Source organism: Thermobia domestica, chromosome 9 (assembly GCF_964235325.1).
Source record: "Thermobia domestica chromosome 9, izTheDome1.hap1.1, whole genome shotgun sequence".
Lineage (NCBI taxonomy): Eukaryota > Metazoa > Arthropoda > Insecta > Zygentoma > Lepismatidae > Thermobia > Thermobia domestica.
This window is the reverse complement of record NC_137462.1, coordinates 81,338,569-81,360,532: the sequence shown is the minus strand read 5'-3', so window position 1 is coordinate 81,360,532 and position 21,964 is coordinate 81,338,569. Positions and strand designations below refer to the sequence as shown.

At 34.5% G+C, this 21,964-nt stretch overlaps 1 protein-coding gene and 2 non-coding genes across 4 annotated transcripts in view; all 3 read left to right on the top strand.

The window, feature by feature from the left end:
• The window catches only part of LOC145694783 (mitochondrial sodium/calcium exchanger protein-like), a 177,142-nt gene that overhangs the window by 64,676 nt on the left and 90,502 nt on the right, over nucleotides 1–21,964 (top strand). For both annotated transcript variants that reach the window (XM_081771418.1, XM_081771417.1), the window contains exons 3-7: nucleotides 980–1,032; nucleotides 2,500–2,660; nucleotides 10,437–10,604; nucleotides 15,716–15,799; nucleotides 17,515–17,658. In XM_081771418.1, the coding sequence (XP_081627544.1) occupies nucleotides 980–1,032; nucleotides 2,500–2,660; nucleotides 10,437–10,604; nucleotides 15,716–15,799; nucleotides 17,515–17,658 (610 nt within the window). The remainder of the gene's footprint in view (nucleotides 1–979; nucleotides 1,033–2,499; nucleotides 2,661–10,436; nucleotides 10,605–15,715; nucleotides 15,800–17,514; nucleotides 17,659–21,964) is intronic.
• TRNAA-AGC (transfer RNA alanine (anticodon AGC)) lies at nucleotides 5,806–5,878 on the top strand. The gene has a single exon. It is a non-coding gene; the product is annotated as a tRNA-Ala (tRNA).
• On the top strand, nucleotides 8,537–8,609 carry TRNAA-AGC (transfer RNA alanine (anticodon AGC)). Its single transcript has one exon. It is a non-coding gene; the product is annotated as a tRNA-Ala (tRNA).

Sequence of the window (21,964 nt, the reverse complement as noted above, 5' to 3'; positions counted from 1 at the left end):
CGATTTCTCGAATTCAAAATAACGCGTATTGAAATACAGTTTTTCCACGATTTTGGACAGCTCTAGCTCTGAAACTGTTTTTTTTTTTCCTACCGGTCTATATGAACGCTTTTATTTTCTTATTTTGATGTGAGGAGTCAACTTGTTAAGTTTGCCGCTATAGTTGTTAACACCCTGTACTTATAGCGCTATCATTCTTTTTGGTTTGCAAACCCAGGACAGGGTGGGCAGTTACTCTATTCTTTTTTTTTTTTTTTTTTTTTTTGCCTTCTCGTTAGAGAAAGAAGAATTCAAATGTGTAAACGAAAAAGCATGATGTGTCTGAGAGTTGTAGCCACTGGGGAAAACTAATGAATAACACATAATTTCAATGCAAATTTCTCTACATATCCAATCATTTTCAACTTACTTTCTCATGATGCTTTGAACTCTTTTTTTTTTTTTTTTTTTTCTCAATATATTGAGGTCTAAAGCAGCCCTTAGCCGCCTCTACAAATGATCGAGGTGCCGGGCTTTAACACCGTACACCTCAGAAGTGAAAATTCCATTCATTTCTCTTCTATATAAAGGATTGAGTTCCACCGTGGCTATGTGGATAGCGTGCGCGCTTTTGGCAGAGTAGATCTGGGTTCAGTTCCTCGCGAGAGCTCATGTGGTTCGGATCCCACGTTAAACTATAGATCCATGTGTGATGTAACCTTGTACTGAAAGGAACATTAAACTCAAAATCACATCACTCAAATAAATAATAATAATAATGATATAAAAAACTATCCTACTTAATCCGTGTTTCTTTGGTATTATAGTTTATGGTAAGCAACAAACATACCATATTATTTCTATGATAACTAAGCAGTCAAAAATTTGTCTGAAAGGATTTTAAAACTTTTGGCTTCTCTCCTGTTAATAAACTTAGTTCGGTCCCTCTTGTGTGATTGTGCTTATTATTGACACAAAGTATTTTTTCCCCTCATTCCAGGCCATATGGTTGATGTACATGTTTGTTATTCTGGGGACATCTGCAGATGACTTGTAAGTATATGTTTTTCTTTCTTTTGTGTGTGTGTGTGGGGGGGGTATGTATATATGTATGTGTATTTGTATTCTTATTACCGAATTTTGATACATTAATCCGAGTAAGCTCACATGTAACATTAAAAAAAAAAAAATAGTAGTATTTCTGTTTCGGTCTATTAACTACACTGTTAATTTTTAAAGCTAATAAAACTCGGAATGAATTCAGGGCGAAACTTTTCCTTCCCTGGAAGGAATTAAAATTACTCCGAGGTAAATTTTGAACGTTTCAATTAGTTTATCTAGAAATACGAGGTGCGTACCAAAATTACGTGGTTTTGCCATAGTTGAAAAAGTAATAAGAATAGATTAATATAATTTTACGTGAATTAACTTTGAACTTTAAGACTCAACTGTGCAAAATGTTAAGGTTCTATGTTGTAGTTTTACATACTCATTTGTGAAAGAAAGCCTTTTTTGATACTGATTTGAAATGACGGATTCCACCAAAAAGATGGCTCATAAAGATTTTATCTACACGTTGTTTGTGAAAAAAGTATCAATATTGTAATACTCTATAGGTAGAGTCAATAATGCACATCGGAATTTTAGCCCTTCACCTTTTTATTATAAAAAAAGCCGTATATAATGATCATGAAAAGCCTTAATAAGGTATTTCTCTAAGTCTCTAATCACTCTAAATAGATGTTTTCACTGTTGCATAAAAAGGGCCCCCTCAGCGTATAATGTTGCCTCGGGTTGATAGAAAGATATCGTAGCCCATAGCGGCTTCGGGAATAGGTATTGTACATGAACGAGCAGTACAAGGCACTGATGACTTCTTAGTCTCGACGTCCTCTTTTATAGCCGTCGTTTGGAGGGAGCACCTGTGGAGGGGTTGTCGGATTTCTTCATGGTTCTCCGTGTCCTCTTCCTCTTTTCCTGGAAGTATAGTTTTCTTCTGTCGTCTGTCACTAATTATATACAAATTGCGAGAGAACACGCGTTTATTGGTACAAATATGTGGTTTATAGTACGTATAGGTGTACGGATCCTTGCAATATTCAATACCGGTTGAAGAATTTTGTGGGGACTGCCCTTCCCGACTGTACTGTACAGAATGGGGTGCGTGAATTTACAAGGAAGGAGGCAACTCCTCCAAGGAATGTTTCAGTACAATCAATGTTGTAGTGTTATTATAAAGCTTACAATAGTGAATGAACGGGAATTAAGATCAATCGTTCATATTTTTGAACCTTATTGTACGAAACTTTATACATTATTATTGCCAATTCGAATAATGCTTTCATTAAAAGGAAACAATATTTTTTATTGGGTTCGTGATAAAAATCGAGCTAGTACAGTAATCAAGTTTAGATCTAACGACTTCTTTTCACTAAAGAAAACTAAAGTTAATGTGTTTTTGTTTACTTATGTGTCTATTTTTTTTTTTTTTTTTTTTTTTTTTTTTTTTTTTGTCAACAGTTTCTGTCCTGCGTTGACGGTGATAGCTAATGTACTGGGTTTGTCAGAGAACTTGGCGGGAGTCACTGTATTAGCTTTTGGCAATGGCGCGCCAGACATCTTTACATCGTTAGCGGGAGTTCCACAGGGTCAGACTGAGCTAGTTTATGGTGAACTTCTTGGTAAGTTGTGGTTTTCGCTTTTATATATATCCATCCTTTAAAATAGACTAAGTAGTACAAAGCAAGCAGGAGAAATTCTCTGGAAATTCAAATTATTTTTCTTTTATAAATGCTTACTGCTGATCGCAGCCATTTTTTCACAGATTAAATTGATAACACATTTAGATTTACATTCAAAATTATAAGTACAACCATCGATAACCCGGTTCCTTCAGATTTCCGGCATATATTTCGGAGCGCATTTTCAAATTTGGCGCGTTTGCGCGCCAATGCTTTCTGGAGACACCGTTTAAGTTTTGGTTACATTGTTCTCAGTAATCAAATGTCCCTGGTTCGATCCCAGCTCTCATCAAGTGCACTTTGTGGTGGACAAACACTGCTTCCGTGGATTTTTCACGGTTCTCCCGTTTTCTCCCACTTTTTTATTCCACCATTATCATCCTTCTCCTCACCATTGTCCTCCTTCACCTTGGTGCATATTTGTGGGACGTTAAACTAACTCCTGAGTCTTGTTGTACCTGCAAACAAACATTCCTGCTCATTCCTACTTACACTATATCAACGGAAGCATCGCTGTAGCTCGTGCTCTCATTGGTTCTCTGTGAAGCGCTGCACGGAATAAAATCTTCATTTGTTAAGAATTTCGTCTGCAGAGGATTGTGTCAAAAGGTTTTGCTGCACTTTAAATTTGATTATAAGAGACGTATTAATAGAACTAATAAGGAATGTTTCAGCAATATGGGATAAAAGGCACAAACAACATTATAAAAGGCACGTTTTAAATAAAGAGTGGAAAAAAATAAAAAACTCAAAGGAGAATGTCAGATAAGTTATTAATATTTATTTGAGAATTATACTTTTGCTTATTATTATATAAAGCAGTAGCAGTTACAGGGAGGGAGATTTTGGGCTGAAGTCACTAAATTCTGGAATTTCTAAAGAAAAAGGAAGCTAGTGTTAATCATATCTATGCTTAAAAACTTCACATCCCTCCCCCAATTTCGAGATGAATAAAAAGAATATATTCTAAATTCGTTACTGATATAAAGTAAAGAAATACCTGTAAAGACAGGCACGTATCCATAGGAAGGCAACGTCGAATAATGGAATTGCAGTGACGAAACTTCATTTGGTGAACTTAATATCCCCTTCACCTCGAAACCTGAAGAGATTCTTTTTTTTTTTTTTTTTTTTTTTTTTACTGGGAAATTATTTCTCGCCTGAGGGCTGCTGAAAGAGGGCATTTCTTCACAGAAAAATTGAAGAAAAGGTAAAAGTCTTTGATTTATTGATACAGATGGATAAGAGATGAGGCTCAAATATTTTTGCGAAACACGAGACCAGACTTTGTCATTTCTCATGTCTCGTCTCGTGTCCATCCCTATTTGTAAACTGTTTAGTCCTTTCAGTTTCAAAATGTGGTTTCGCGGTGATTTTTATGCACTGATGGAATAATTCCACACGCGTCACAGTAATGCTTCTCCTCAAACTGAGAACTTACAGCGAGGATGCGACTTCTCTGCTATGTGCACTCTTCGTCCATCTAGACCTAGACATCGAGGTAGGGACCGCGATTTAAATCTCGACCTCGATCCCGAGGTATCTTCGGTATGTTTTTACTATACAATCAAATTCAGCAATTCAACGTAGTTGCTCTTGTCCATTGACTTGCTATCCTTTCTATATATCTTCTATAAACCAATCCCTGCTTTTGCTAAAAATGGTCTTTGGAGCTAATCAGACATTTTCTGTTTGCTTTTACATTTTTAGTATTTTTAAATATCTCATAGAGATGTTGATAATATATTTGACCATCAACCCAGGGGCGTCATTTAGGGGGGCAGGGAGGGGCAATTGCCCTCTCTTAGTTTGAGATTTACTATATAGATTTTTATTAGTAGAATAGTAGTAAGTTTGTGAAAAACGCTAAATTTTACTTATATCAAGGGGTCTTGCCCCCCCCCCCCTCCAAACAAAATCCTGAAATGACGCTCCTGCGTCAACCCTTGTGCAATCGAATGTCTTTTCGCACTACTTGGATGGAAATTGTTTTGGGACTATTCATAACACCCACTAGGCCTATTTACATTTAAAAAAAAAAAAAATGATGACTGAATTTTCAGATATTTCAAACACCTTTTCAATATCAAAATAAACATTACTAATATGATAATTTACCATTTGATGAACACTCAGTTAACCGTTTCGTAGAATTATGGTGACGACTAAGAAAATGCCTACTGTGAGATTTTGTTTTTGTTTTGGTGGCTCAGTGGTAGAGCGTTTAGTTCCCGTCCGATTCCCGAGTAAGTAAGTTTATGGTGTGCAACATCGTCTTCGTGGGTTTGATCGAGGTACTCCCGCATTCTCATTCCACTGATTCTTCCATCATCCTTCACTTGCCTTAATTATCCGTCTCCCTTACAGAGGCGGATCCAGGACCGACTTCTGGGGGGGGGGGCGGTGGGTTGTCATAATGTTACTTAGAGCTACTTTTAAGAGCTTCAAACTCGGGGATGTGTTTTATTTATATATATAAAATAAGAAAGATTCCTCTTCTGGGGGGCAATTACCCCGATCGCCCCTCCTGAATCCGCCCCGGATCCCTTAGGCTAAAGGGCATAATCGTGGGACGTTATATTGACAAATTTACTTTCATTTCATTTCAAAATTTGCTAATTGGTATCTAGGAAATCCTTTGCTTCAAAACTTTGTATTCATGAACATAAATTAACAATTATATGATATACTTTTAATCAGTCACATTTGGGAATGTCTGCTGTGTATTTTCTACCGTTTTACAGATATCCATAAATGTCGAACGTACTCCTTAAAATATTAATAAGTAATTAATTTGGCATGTCGTATGTCATGTATTGATATTTTGTGATCATGAAATACGTATTCCATGTGTCGTTATGTACCGGTGTTGACGATTGGTCCTGATACTTTGTGCAATCGAGTTGTTTCATCAATTTGTTACTAGATGTCACACGTAGTGTGCCTTGTGTAACGTTTAAACATCCAGAGAAAGTAAGAGTTGGGCGTGGCATACCTTAAAGGCGTTCAGAAAACTTAGCATTAAATATACACCTTATGAAAGTAGATTTACAAATTAAAGTATTGTATCTTAGATAATGTAGATGGGGATGTAGCTCAGATGGTAGAGCGCTCGCTTAGCATGCGAGAGGTACTGGGATCGATACCCAGCATCTCCAATATTCCTTATTTTGATAATTTAAAATACATACGTGAACCAAGGTAATGTCGGCAGTATTAGAAAGCCTCGCTTTTTCTGCAACGTTCACGGAACATTTTAAGAATAAAATCTGACCAATGAAGATCGAGCATGGGGACTACACGAGAAAAAAATCGAATTTTGAGTTTTTTAATCACAAAATATAATCTATTTTCGTCTTTTGTACAATCTGTATGAATTCTGGAAATTCAATAAAAATAAATCAGATGGGGATAGCCAGGGTCGGATCCAGGATTTTCTGAGGGGGTGCACCGATAACTACAAAAATAACCAATCACACTGAAACTCTTCAAAGTGACATGCGACAATATCCTTTACCCCTGGCAACGCTGATACATAGAACGGAGATGGGAAGTATTTTAAAGAGTTGCAATTGATATGTAGGAAAAATCTTATCTCCTCCTGGCGTTTGTTTTCTTCCCTACTTGAGAAATGTTTTATTGTTTTGCTTAGCGAATCCTTTTTCTTCAACCTTCAGAAAATCAACTTAAACTATTGCTTTTGCAGCTATTTTACTGCTAGCTTCTCATTTTAGATGGTGTACATTTACAACGAAGAGGGTGCACGTGCACCGATACACTCCCCTTAAATCCGGCCTTGGGGCTAGCTACTATCCCATTCCGCCAAGTTGTTCGTTCCCATTATGTTATACCGAACTGTGATCTTAAAGATGCGCAATAAGTGAAAATCTAGATTAATGACGTAGCTAATCCGTAATTTTTGCTCCTAATTCTTGGGGCTGCCTGTAGAATATATAAAGATAAGAAATGGATCGTTTTAAGAGACAAATTTAATGAATCTAAAAGCATGGAAGAAAAAAAAAAAACTTTTGCAATGCCAACGAGCCATTTGGCTCTTTTTCAATTAAAAATTATTTCTGAAATCCATTGATCTTGTCTATGACACGAACAGTAAACTATTTCGAAAATATTAATGTCAAGGTTACCAATTTTGCACAAAGAAATAAATACTTAGAGTAATTAATTAGAGTAACTCCAAACCAGAGAATTGAATTCGATTTTCTTGCTAACAATACAGTAAACTATAAAGTAAACAGTATAGTTATTTCATCGAATTTTATTGTCTTCATTATAAATTTCAATCAACTGAACAATACAAAAAGTAAATTGTATGTTCGAAAAGTAAACCAGTGGCGTGGGCAAGGGGGTGGATTTTGGGGTTTTAAACCCTCTAAGTAAGATATTATGCAAAAATGAGCATTTACCGTATTAAGAATTGAATACAAACATTTGAAATTATATGAACTTGAAAATTTGAACGTACTTCCTTTCCCCTTGACGGACGTGTTCTGGGTACACCACTGGAGTAGACAATTTATCTTAAAACACTCTTGTAACTTTTGTTACTCATTGTTACAAGCTATAAGGACGCTACAGTACGGTTTCGATTTATTGATTAATATATTTATTTAAGAGGAGTTACGTGTTGATTCTCTAAAGAATCATATTTTGAATATCAATATCAATCTCAAGATTTGATATTAGTGGTAGTATAGTGGTAATATCTTATTGTATTTATTTCGAATCGAGGTTAATTTGTTAAAGAATTAAATTCGAATTGGTATACATTTATTGGATCAATAAATCATTCTTGACAAAACAAAAGCTTACAATTACAACAGACACATTCTAAATGAATATGAATTAAGTGCGCTCTTTGAGTCTGCTATTTCAAACATATTAAATTGACTAATTGAAAATTACTTTATAGAAGAACAAAGATTTGAGTGTACTGGTTATAGGTAGGCCTGTCGAGAGATCTTCAGAAGTATTGAAAATATATATTCTCTTACACAAGACAAATTCAATTATAATAAAAGGTTAACTTACATGAAAAGTTTGTCAGCGAAAATTCTCATTTCTCGAAGAATCAGTAATCTGTCTCTTCTGCGTTGTTGTCTTGTTTCATTCTGTCCCTTTTCTATCCCTCTACTGCCATTTTTGGGAAGTATTTATACTATACAAGTTCTAAGCACTTTCATTGGCATACAATTCAAAAACAACTAGCACGTCATACATTCTATATGGAGTATTTTGAGGTTGTTTACTATTTATTAGTTCCTATTTGTTTTTAAAATAGATACCGTTTATAGGTCTTGAAATTATTTTGAAAAAATGAAACGAAATCTTTAAGTTTTTCGCTAAAGGAGACGGTGATGATGAGAAATGAATGAAATGGTGGAATGAAGGAAGTGGGATGAAACGGAAGAACCCAGAGAAAACCCACGAGCACGGTGTTTACCCACCACAAAGTCCACACTGCGCGAGCTGGGATCGAACCAGGGACCTCAAGCACCGTAGGTGAACGCTCTACCACTGAGCCACCGCCGCCCAGAAATTATCTTGAGTTTTAGTACAAGCATGTACAAAAGGTTTGTATGTTTGTATTTATATGTTTACTCATTGGTACAAGCTAAATTAAACTGCAAACTGCAGTAAAAGTTTTTAATATTTCAAAGAATTGTAAAATGATGTTAACGTTAGTTAACACAGTACCACAAACATAAAAAATCGTACGCCCTTACAACAGTGAAACGCAAGTGAGACGGACTGGGCGTTGCACATCCAAAGTATATTTATACATTCTTTGTACGTGTGGGGGTGTAGCTCAGATGGTAGAGCGCTCGCTTAGCATGCGAGAGGTACTGGGATCGATACCCAGCATTTCCATTGTTTTGTAAATCCCAAGTACATGATAATTTTCTCCAATTTCAAAATGTATTTGAAACGCGCTGTTTTTCTCGAACACTTTTGTGCCAGGCTTCTGAGTCACAGCTATGTAGGGATATAACTTTAACATCATGATATACATATTTATGGTCTGGTGAATATCTAGGAGTACGTCTGTGATATAGTCTACATATTTTGAAAGTAGATGAACACTGTATCAAAGTAAGATAGTCAAGATTTTTTTTTTTTTAATTGTAGTTTCAATGTGTTCATATTCCGAATCATATTGATTAATGTGTTGCTAATTTTATTGAAACCATAAAAGAAGAGGGAACTTGAATAACGTGAAATCTTTGATAGTAAAGATTTCTCTCAAAGTTTCGTTCATTAAAACTTCATTGCTCCTGAGGAGGAGTGCCCAAGTGTAGTATTCGAAATATTGAATATAACATCTGAATAGGAATACAAGTAGGTGAGTTATTCGTTATATTAAAATATGTTCTTCCATACGCTCCCTAAGCAATTGAAGAATTCTACTTCAACTATATGGGTGTTGTAATAAGAACAGGAACTTCATTAATTTGAGGTATTATAAGATCCGCAATATAATGTCTAAATAGCAAGTATTTTCGGGTTTTTAATCTTGCTATATTTCTTGCAACCACTGCAGCACTCAAAGTGAGTACAGTAAGAGCGCGACATTGTGTAAAGAACATGCTGAAGCCAAGAGCAGGAGGTAAATAACCAGAAATCAATTGCCAATTCCCATTATTTCTTTCAAATAACTTATATCACTCGTATTGTTAAAACTTAGCTTTCTATGCCTGTAAAACACTATGCTGGAATAATTATTATGAATATGTGAAATCAGAAACAACCTCTTCGACAATATGCGCACTTGACAAGAACTATCTTGTTAAAAGAGGACTTCGATGAGAATATTTATGAAAAACAATAGAACAATCTTGAGTTGAATTGATTTTGAGTTTAACGTCCCTTTCAGCAGCGAGGCTCTATAAAACGAGACCTACTGATTAACGTGAAATCCGAACCACATGAGCTCCCGCCGGGAATGGAACCCGTTTTCGCCACGCCAAAGGCGCGTATACTAACCACTTAGCTACGAATGAGCTCAATACAAAAATTATCCATCTATTCTAAATTATTCATGTGGATGATATTATCACGGTATGAAATATGCTTTCTATTTCTTCAATTTAAAATTTATAGGTTCAAATTTTCTATTAGATTAAAGGTTTCACTCAAAGTTTTGTTCATTAAAACGTGTTGCTGACAATTTTTTTTTAATTACTACTATAAAAATATCAGTTAATATTGATGTGAGATGATATTGTGAATATTTTACAAAGGCTTGACACTGACTAGCTGTAAGCCAGTTAGATTAATTCAAAAAGTAGTAATCCTAACAATTTACATGGTTATTTGGTCAATAACTTTTATATATAAAAGAAAATATTAAAAAGCGCTATTACAAAGTTCTCCAACATTTTGAAAATCTAAAATTCCTTATTGGCAGCCATTTTTCAAGATGGAGGCTTGAGTATAATTTCTATTTTCGTAGATTTTATATATTTTGAACTAGAAGACTACAGAAAATTTACTGAAAATTCTCTTTCTTGTGACATTTTTTTGGAGATATAAATAATGAGGGAAATTAACTTTTCCTTCCATTTTTCTTTCTATTCTTCTTCTTCTTCTTCTTCTTCTTCTTCTTATTATTATTATTATTATTATTATTATTATTATTATTATTATTATTATTATTATTATTATTATTATTATTAATTATTATTATTTAACTTACAGGAGCTGGCACTTTCGTCACAACAGTTATTGCTGGAACAATATGTGTTTGTTGTCCATTTAAGTTAATGGAACGACCATTTCTTCGTGATACCATATTCTACATCGGAGCAGCATTTTGGACTTTTTACATATTTTATAGAGGTGAAGTTACAACAGCAGAGGCCGTAGGTAAGTGTAATGCTATGTCTCTTAATAAAGACAAAATCATAGTGTAATTTAGGGTATTTCAACCTGTGAAGTTTAGATGTAGTTCATGTTCAGTATATGAAGTTTACTCAGAAAGAATTATTATTTGATATATGATTTTTTTAAGTTACTTCCCTATAAGTGCTCTTACTTTCTTTAACAATACGGAAAGTATCAATGTAATAAATTAAGCCTTGTTCTATTCGCTTCGTCTGTTGTCATTAACTTCAGAGCTATAGTCATTAATCCCAGCAGACAGCTGTAGACTGAATATAAAATCCGTGCTAAGTGTCAAAACGAAAATATTGAGTAAACAGCCCAGATATTACTTCAGAACTAATGGAACATATTGGCGCGCGCTTTCTTCAGGGGATTATTTTACCTACTTCCACAGTGAATACTAGATAGCCACAGTGAATACTAGATAGCCACAGTGAATACTAGATAGCCACAGTGAATACTAGATAGCCACAGTGAATACTAGATAGTGTTTCACTGAGTAGTGTTAGGCACATAGGTCACATTTTTATATTAAACTGAACTTTTCCAATTTTGGCACTTAGAACGGATTTTATATTCAGTCTTCAACTCTATCAATGGCTACTCGAAACACTGTTATTTCAAATTAAAAGTCTCTGACCAAAGCAATTTTTAATTAAAAATAGTAATTGTATAACAGTTTCACCAACTAACTCAACTTCTTGGCTTCATCAGACACAGTAAAATATAATAGTGAGTTGTCTCTTTATATAACAAAATCCCTGATATTGGTCCTGAACTCTGATTGGGCGATCAGAATGTTCGCAGCCAATCAGAATTAGAGATCACAAAGAAGCAACTAGAAACATAAATCCATTTCGTCCCCTGTTCAGTAGACAGTACTACTAGACCTAAATAAGCTACAAACTATTTTTTTTTTCAGTAACTTGCCCCACTGTTCATCAATTTTAGGAGCTACATACCAATCTTAACATAGCCTTGTTCTTTTTCAATAAATCTGACCCCCTTCCCCTTCCTTATTAACGTCCTTTGTTCTTGCTTTAACACTTCGACTTTCACCAATTAATATTATGTTCCGTACCCCTTTCATGCTTGTAAATGGCATTTCTTTCTCTTTGTAAACTTACATCATCTTTGTGTTGGTGTACGAGTTCCTTCAGTTTTTTCTTTGTTTTTTTCTGTTTCACCAACGTAACAACTGTCACAATCACTACACCTTATCCTGTAGATAGCTCCTTCCCTTTCCATCACCTACTCTTGGCTTTCCACATTCTCATCCTCCTCCTTCATGCGTATCACATCTAACAGCTTCTATTTCCTTTTCAATATGGGGGCCGCGGTGGCTCAGTGGTAGAGCGTTCACCTCTGGTGCTTGGGGTCCCGGGTTCGATCCCAGCCCCCTCCAAGTAAACGTGTGCGTGGGTTTCCTCGGGGTTCTCCCGTTTCCTCCCAGTTTCTTCATTCCACCATTTCATTCATTTCTCATCATCACCGTCTCCTTTAGCCTAGCCAGTATAAGCGTGGGACGTAAAACTCACAGCTTTCATAATTATTATTATTTTTAATTAAAGCTTGCTTTGTTCAGAGATTTTTATTTCTTTCAAAAGTTACTAAAACAAAGCAAAGCTAACATAAACCAAATAACCATTATTTATAAGCAAGAATTAGCAACATTTTCCATTAAATTCCGACTTACTTCAATACAAAACGAAAGTTAGCAACAATATTCATATGCAAAATTTCAGATTAAGAAAAACAAAACACCTTATAGAAATTAATGTCTAGAAGTTGTTCAAGCTATTATTTTAATATTATTTTGGTGTACAGGTATATTCATTATAGTATCTACAGAATGAATATGAATATATAGTATCTGCAGAGTGTTGTTCTTAAACATTTTTAATTTTTTGAAAAAGCCATGAACTCAGTTCCTAAGGCAGGAAAATAAATAAATAATGCGAATTTACGATTCATCCAAATTATATGAATGGTGATACGTAAATAGCATCCTAACATATCCCCAGAACTCAGTGCAATAAAATCGCATGCTATTATATCAGGTGATTTAGGGAGAGCATCTATAGAATATCAAGTCGTGAGATCCGCTGCAAGGGAGAACTTCGTTCAGGTAATGGTAAATGCTCTTAGGTTGCACTCTCTATTTGTTATAAAATGAAGTTACTGGAATCTTGGTTCAACTGTAGAAACAAGACAGTTCTAGAGAATATCTAGATGAGAATGCTCAGTTCGTTTTACATGAAAATGAACGAAATAGTACAAAAGATGTTCTCTTGTTTACTTAGATAAACCACGCTTATCATCAATGGTTTAATACTAAGTTTGCTCACACCACACTCGAATACATTGACAGTTCATCTTTCTAATCATACAGAACGTTTCTTTCATCACTGAATACCATTAGTGATTTATCGTTTTTATAGTCTTCTGCATAAGGTAACAAAATTTTACTCGGTACAACTTGTGCTCTGATCTAAGAGATAGCAACAGCCGTAACTTTCTTTCTCCAGCTTTGAGTACAATCAATGCCACAAAACACTTGTGTTTAATATGTCATTGGCAAGGTTAGTTGCCTTCTGGAGCCTTAGTTCGATTTTTCTTCCTTTTTCAATTCTTTTTACATTGGCTTAAAGACACATGCTTTGTGCTCCTATGAAACATCCTCTCCCCTCGAACTGTTTCAATTACCGATCACTGATATTATTACCTTGTGGACTTATTATTATTTTTTTTCAGTGAATCTCACGCTTCACTTTCACTAACGATACGCACATATCTAGTTACCGCATATAAATCTCCTTGCACATTTGTATTCATTTTCGTACACACTAGGAACTGGAGAGAATGAACACTAGTGGAGAATTTCAGTGTAACTTTTAGAATAATCTTTGCGTGTCCTTTTTTCCATTTAATGAATGCTAGTTGAGTACAAGGTCTAATAAACCTAACTTCAAGCCGAATTGTATAGGAAAATGGTTGTAAAAGGAAACTCTTCCATTTGGGGCAATGCCAGAAATAATAAATAAATAAATAAATAAATAAATAAATAAATAAATAAATAAATAAATAAATAAATAAATAAAAAATAAGTAAATAAAGAAATAAAAAATAAATAAATAAATAAAAAGAAAGAGACATGTTAATTTACTGAGAGAGTGAAAGTTGTAACTATCATAGTTCTAGAAGTTAAGCCATAGGTATTTGTTGCCACTTGAAACGAAAGGTGTGTGCCCATAGAATGAGTGTATTTAATGTAATTAGGTGAAATATTGAATAATATAAAATGTATTATAGCTGAAAATAAAGAATAATTGAAGCTATTTACTGATGGACGCTATAGAATACATATCGCATAATTAAATAATAGACCTAGTTCTGTATCCCGTGACGAAGCGAATAGTATCGGTCAACTTTATGATCCTCCTCATCACTGATTGTGGTTGTAAGCTTTTATCCTGAAAAATTATAAGAATGCAGGATCATTAAAAAAAAAAAAAAATGTATTACTTGTTACTGGCCCAAGTCTTCACTTTTGGAAATTTTTTGTTCTTCTTGTAAGTTTCAACTGAGAAAATCACTCAACCTTTTTATTTATTTATTTACTTATTTGTTTGCAAGTTCTCCTATCAGAATGATGAAATGTGACTGCCTCTTTTAAAGAATTCCTGTGAAATTTGTTTCTTTTCTTAGAAATCACTAAGTTTTGCATCAATTTTTTTAAAAAATGATTTATAACACGTAGAAGCCCATGCTTTACATTACCAACTTAACTTTTAGTAGATACTAACAGAATGCCCGTTCTTCGCACGTAGAGAATACGTTTCATTTTGAACATAAAGGAAATGAATTTGGATTTAACGGCATCAGAAGTGTCACTGTTTGTCTCAGTGACCCCGAAAACTATGGAATCAGCACTAATATCCGTCATTTTCGATCATTTTTATGTATTTCCCCCTCCCCTAAGTTGCACCGTCAAAGTGAAATGATAAAACTATACCAAGCCCAAACCTCATCTATATTAAAAATTTGATCGAGATCTGTCGGGTGGTTCAAGAGTTATTAAGTCACAAAAGTAGCCACTTTTATCTTCGATCATATTTAAATATCTCCCCACTCCCCTTTCCTCAAGTTGCACCGTCAAAGTGAAATGACAAAAAAAAAAATTTAAAAAAAAAATCCTAGGCCAGAACCTCATATATGTGGCAAATTTGATCGAGATCGGTCTCGTGATTCGAGAGTCTCTAAGTTTTATTTATTTTTTTATATATATATATATATCTCCCCCTCCCCTCCCCCTCCCCTATAGGGTGGAAAATACATTTTTTTTTCAGCCTAACGACCCTGTGTCCCAAATAGGAGGGAATTTGCAAATTGTAAGACGCCATTAAAAGAAAAGTTCAAACTTTTTGCAAAATCTTTTCAATTTCGATGCTCGTAATTAGAACACGCTTGCGATTGAAGATTTCTCCAGTTGCCTAATTATTTCATATGTAAAAAGAAATCGAATGAGCATAGTATCGATATGAAGTGAGAGTGACACCCTGCGACCTTCCCTAGTGAGTGAGAATTCGGTTTAATGCTCGGTGGGGCCTGTAGCTGAGGGTTTTCTTCCGACCACTGTTTCTCTTCCCCGAAGTAAATTTCGTCGTGAGTTTTGTTGGCCATCACTTGAACATTGTTCCTCTCAACATACCCAACACTCTTACAATTTTCGTCAGGCTCGCACCATATAAACGAGCGCCAAAAATTAGAAATCATAGTGTGTTCAGTTCAGTTCACATTGTAGTTTTAATTTTTCTCATGAGTTAGCCCTAGCACATCATCATCAACAGCACGGTGTTGCGGTCGCCACCTGATCGTTTTCAACCCAGACATCTGACGTGCTTCCAACTCCACGTGTTTCCATTAAATTCCTAAGTACCTGTATGTGTACATGGAAGGTCTGTGAGCTAATTTGGTCAGATATATGTTTAATCGAGTAGACGTTTTGGGGTTCTTTCAAAGCAGTTTTAGAATGAGAAGAATTCACGTGATGAATGTTTTAATAATTGCATATTTTCTTGTATTTTTTGCAGGTTTTATTATTCTGTATGTGGTCTACATTGCAGTTGTTATTGGAGGTCGATATGTCAATAAGAAGTGCAAGAGAAAACAACGTGGTACGTAGATGTTCCCAATTAAAAAATAAATAAATAAATAAATAAATAAAAATAAAAATTTATTTTTTAAAGCTAGGTAGGTAGGTGTGGTAGGTGTAGGTAGGGACTATTGCGTGTAAGAAAACAGTAATACTACGACTGCGATTGACTTACGACAAAGCAACTACTTTCAGAGCGTTTCTTCATTTTTTCTAATTACATCGAACATACTTATATCAGGCACGTAGCCAAGGGGGACCCCGGAGGATCCGGACTTCCTTTCGAAACCAGAAATGATAAAAAATGAGGAACGATGAAGCGAGAAAAAGAAGAATCAGCGTTAAAAATAAGAAGGTACAGCAAGTGTTTGGTTACTCCTTGTTATGAGGAGCTTTGTGTTGAGGAAACAGGTGGGGGATCAGGGAATTTGAAAAGTCAGGGAATTTCTAGAAAAGTTACTGAATTCTCAGAATTTCTACTACTAGTCATTGAAATTTCAAGCTTTCGAAAACATAGTGCCGCTCTGTAATAGTGTGGACATTTTTTATCATAATTTTTCGTCATCGCTTGTCTGCAGTATCAAACATGTTATTTCAGAAACAGTTTTCTACTGCTCCTTTAACTTGTCTGTTGGGACAGACAGTAGTTGACGGAATAATAAAAACAAAACGTTATGCCGAAAGAAAGTTCTGTTAATATTTGGTTCAACAAAGGAACGTAGATTCTGTACAAGGCGTTATTGGATATGCACTTTTTATAATAATTTAGGTCATAATGAAAGGAAAATTGTTATATTTGAATTAACAGAGGAAGGAACGTAGATAATGTAAAATCTTTTTCAATACTTTTTTATGTTATTTTACTCGAGATTTCTTCATAATTTGTTATTAAAATATATAATAACACATCCTCATTTTATTGTTCTAACAAACCAATATATGTTGCCAGTAAAATAGTTTAGAATGATCGAATTCCTTGTGTGATAATCATATTATTTCATGTCCCCGCCCCCCGCAATTACGAAATCCTGACTAAAACGAACCAATATATGTTGCGGGTAAAATAGTTTAGAATGATCGAGCCCCTGGTGTAATAACCATAATATTTCATGTTACGGACCCCCTCCCCCATTACGAAATCCTGGCTACGTGCCTGCTTATATATTGTAATAAAGTTATATTTGCCACTTAACAAGTATTATATTATTTAACGTAATTTACTTTTAAAAGCCCCATAATGCGCAAACATTTCAAGCAGATCATTGAGGTTCACCATTCAATTTTCAATTTGTTTTTCGGAAGTACTTCGAGAATTCTTAATGAATGATATAATCGCAAAAATAAATAAATAAATAAATAAAAATAAAAAAAATAGCTTCACGTATGAGAAATTCTGTTGTTCTCTCTTGTACGGTAGCCTTACCTATAATAATATAATGCTATTCCCATTCTGTAGCATGATTTGAAATATTTTACTTTTCAAGGTGTTTCATTTTCGTAGCATATAAGGACTTTGATTGCAGCTCCATGATGTGGAAGGAAAAAGAAATAAAAAATGAAAACTATAAATCATATCAAATGAGTAGAACTGAACTTTTGCTCCTTCTTGTATTTTTTAAAAATCCAAACTTAAATGGGCTTCTTTCTTTTTAAGGAGTAATACACTACATTTCGACCAAAATGTATTTATTTATTACATTTATTTATTTATTTATTTATTTATTTATTTTTCTTCAGTCCGGAAGAATGGCTATGTTCCAATTCCTGTAAATGATGAGCGAGTTGTAGTGGAAACAGCACCGCGACCAACCCACGATGAGCCGACCCACAAACCACACAGCACTGACAGAACTCGAAGAGTCAGCAATTGTTCCATCTTAGGTATGTAAAGTTCTTTCTACAGTTTTTATTTATTTGTTTATAGTTTTGACTACATTCGCAAGCTCTTAGTTATTACGGAATGAATAAAAGATAACAGATATGCACCTAGTTACACTCTGAATAAAACGACAGACTTTGTCAATTCAAGAAGTAAGTAGGACAAAGACTTGTTTATTCTACTGATCTGCTTCAAAATCTTTTGTAACATTGAAAATATATATTACAAAAATGCCAAACTAAAAGTACCACATAGGACACTGCTGTAGGATAATGTACGCCGTAAGAAAATTGGTTTGAGGCGAAAAGAGAGAGTTGGAGCTTATTATTGAATATAATAGTGTAATAGTGTATGATTAGCAACTTTCACAACTCTTGCAGTAGGCAGAGTTACTCTGACACATTTCGGATCCCAGTAGTGAACTATTGGGTACACTGCATCCTACTACCTATTCTAAGCAAAACAGTCAGAAACATAGCTATAGGAATTTTGGTTAGCAGAGAAAGAATGCAAAGAAACTGGAACATTAGAACTTACCTCTGAATACATGCTACTTTTTCTTGAAATTTCTGTACAGTTTAAATAAATTCCTTCGTCTTCCTCAACTTCGAAATTCCTACTGTAAACTTTCATTAATCGTATGATATATCACAGGATTCCCTCATAAGATGTGATGTAAGTTTACGCTAGGAATTTCGAAGCCACCGAAGAAGACAAGAGGACGTGATGAAACTATACGGAAATTTCAAAAAAGTAAAACGCATTCAGTTACAATTCAAGATTATGTATACTTTCAATCATATTATTTGCAAGAAAGTAGTAAAAACTCGTATTTCGCAACACAGAAGAAAGTGCATCAGAAGCACTTTCGTTATATGTTTCATCGAATAAAAAGGGGAAGGTCTAGGGAATAATAATAATAGTAATAATAAAATGATAGCAGAGAAGCATCTAGTTAGTCGCTATATTGATATCTAAATTTGCGTGATAGTGTTGTCAGCTTGAGGAAAAAAAAAAGAATAACGTAGTAAGATAAACCTAAGTGAACGTGTTGATCGACAAGAAGATAGAAGAATACTACTTAGAGAAGAAAGAAAAATGTGTACAGAATAATATAAAATAATGAACGATTAGAAATAAATGATAAATGAATATAATGAAATATTAAAAATGAAGATGATAATATATAAAAGGATGTGAATTTCTTGGAATTCAATTTTTGATTATTGTAAAACATCCTTATTAACAAAATTATTCAAATTTTTCTTTGACGAGTTGCAGACATCGGAGATGCTTTCGCTTGTTATCCGATAAGACACAAATAAAATCCACATACTTTCACTATCCCTCCCACTTCTCAAATATCTTCGACTTGAAAGGAGGATGGGGTGGTACAGCTATTTTCTTCAAAAAATTAATGATTTTTGAGAGATAATTAAAAAAAATAGAATTTTCCCTTTCAGCTCCTCCGCCAAAAGAAACAAGCAAAAACGAAAAAGAAAAAAAAAACCTCATGACTTGAATTAAGGGTAGTTTTCAGAACATCAAAGTGAAGATCTCCATAAAACTCCACCTTGTTCGAAATTTTTTTTGAAGTTAAAGTCTGATTGTATTAGACTATGAAAGTGTTGCCGAAATATTGGTGTCTGTTAATGTACACTCATGTCCAAAATGATTGTCGCATATCTATAACTTCTTCTTGTAAGAATATAATTTGATAATGATTTTGTAGGGTACTTTTAATACTGATACTATATGTATAATCGGGAAATGTATATTTGTGGTAAATTTCATAGGAAAAGAATTATAAATATGAAAATTAGAATGAGTAAAACAAAATGTTGCTAAATGGAAAGAAAGTTTTATTTTCGTTTTATCGTTCTTATTTACTGCTCTTTTGACATGAAATTTGTCACATACATGTCTTTGCCGATTATACACATACTACAATTATAAGAAATACCGGGCGAATTCGTTATCAAATTATATTCCTACAATAAAACATTTACAGATATGCGACAATAATTTTGGACATGATTGTACATGGAATACGGTTTTGGATTGGGTCAGAAAACCATTTGCGGTTTCAGGTGAGATAGTTAGTGATTGTGCGGTAAGAAAGAATCGTTAGTTTCTGTAGGGAATGGAACCCGGAATGTATTGAGTAAGAAGATTCGGAAGAACTAATTTTGTAGTGTTAGCTTTTTATTTATTTATTTATTTATATTTTAGGGAGTTTAGTTTACTAAAACTCTTTTATATATTTACTGTCCATGTCTCCGTGTGGAAGATGGAGTCTCAAGAATTATTTTATGATCAGAATTTCGGCCAGGATATAGGGGTCAAAAGTTTAGAATCGAGTTCGTAGATGAGGATTATATTCAAACCGGAAGTGGTAGAATTCAATCATTTCTGATCTCAATGTTGATCACTGTAGAGCGAAAACGATAATAGATAGCGAGAATCGGCTTCTAGTAATCGGTTAAACTTTCTAAGAATACATTTCATCTTCATCCTTAACTCTCTACTGAAACTGGAAGTTCCAGAAATCTGCTCCAACTTCATCATTGATCTATGTAGAGTAAAAACGATAAGAGAGAGCTAGAAGCGGTTTTCTGCAATCAGTTAAGTATATCTTCACTCTAATCTCTCTACTATTAAAACAAAAGTGGTAGAAATCTTCTTCTACTACTACTACTACTACTACTGCCGATTACAATATTGAGAACATATCACGTCATACAAACCAAATTCTTTCACGTGACGTACACGCGATAGTGCTACGTGTTTTATCTTAGTTTTTCTTTTTGTTTTCGTTTATATCTCCTTTTGATTGAACTGTTTGTGAATAACGTTGAGGGTATTCCCAGTTTTAGGTTGCTGAACAGTAGATCTCGAGATAGTTGTTCAAGGATAATCTGATGGAACAAATAGTTTCCCGAATAGCCAGGACATAAGGTAGAAAATATTTGGTATAGTTAAGGTGGGAGATCTTAAAGTTGGAGGTATTATATACTATTGATAAGTTCGGACGTGTAGTCAGTCTCGAGACATCCGTTCTTAAGCATGAAATCCTTATCAAGAAAACTGACAAGTTGGTTGAAAAAGGACTAGGTGGTGACTGTGATATGACGCTTATTGTTTAGGGACTCTAGGGATAATTTCCATGCTGGTTACCCGAGGGTTTATTAGGAAGTGTCATATGTGAATCGAGGCCAGTTGAAAAGTTCTAGTTGTGATGAGCGGAAACTATTATTGTTTCAGGCTACCATGAATTGGTTGGCATTTGAAGTGACTATGCGAGTGTTCATGGCAGTGCTTTGGTTTTGAATATAGTGGTTATTCTTAACCCTTTAGGGACGACCATTAATCTTTCTCCAGAGCGGGGAAGAAAGGACAAGTACCCTAAAAGCCATCCAAGCCTATGATAGAAACCAGTATGACTTGTTTGACAAATTAAACACAAATGACGCTAATAAACCACATCCACTTTCTCCGTCCAGGTATTTCTTCAACGAACGATCGACTGTGTGTTTATATGCGGCATCCGTCTTTAAAAGGCTAAATGATAATTTGTTTATAGTTAAGAACAAACTGAGCTGGTTTGATTAGAAATTTTGTACTGGGCTTTTGCGGTACGGTTTTTTGCACGAGCTGTTGTACCTATTTATACCACTACCAATACTATGAAATTTAAGCATAACTATGCGTGAAAGAACTTGTTTATTTAATTCTTTGAAGTCTCGAACATGCATCGGATTGTATGTTATATTGGGCTTAGGAACAAAGTAGTTTTTTTTTTTTTTTAATTAGTTGCAAGAGCTATCAATTCATGCCGCATTAAATAGCATGTCAAAACGCTAGAAATTCCAAATTTATTAAAATACATGAGAAAAATGCAAATATATACACGAAGTTACTGTGGGCCCTTCCAATAAAAAAAGTTCCCGTCTAGTCCATTGAGGATACTTAATACGAACAGATGATTATAAAATAATGTAAAAGGAAAACATCACCCACCTTATATACCTGAGAAGAAATTTTTCATCGAATGCGATCCGATGCATTGCGGCGGTATATGAAATCACATTTAATCTTTGTTCACCTAACAGACAGACATATTAATTACAATGAAATAATATAATACAATGCCAAATATAAAGAGTGAGGCCAACAGAGCATTAACCTGGAGCCCCAATTTAATTTCCCCGTGAATTTGCCTGAACTTGAGTGCAAGCGATAGCTTCCGATGCGTAGAACACGCATGTGAAAGAACCAGAGCAGTCAGATGCACCGTTCCTGATATCA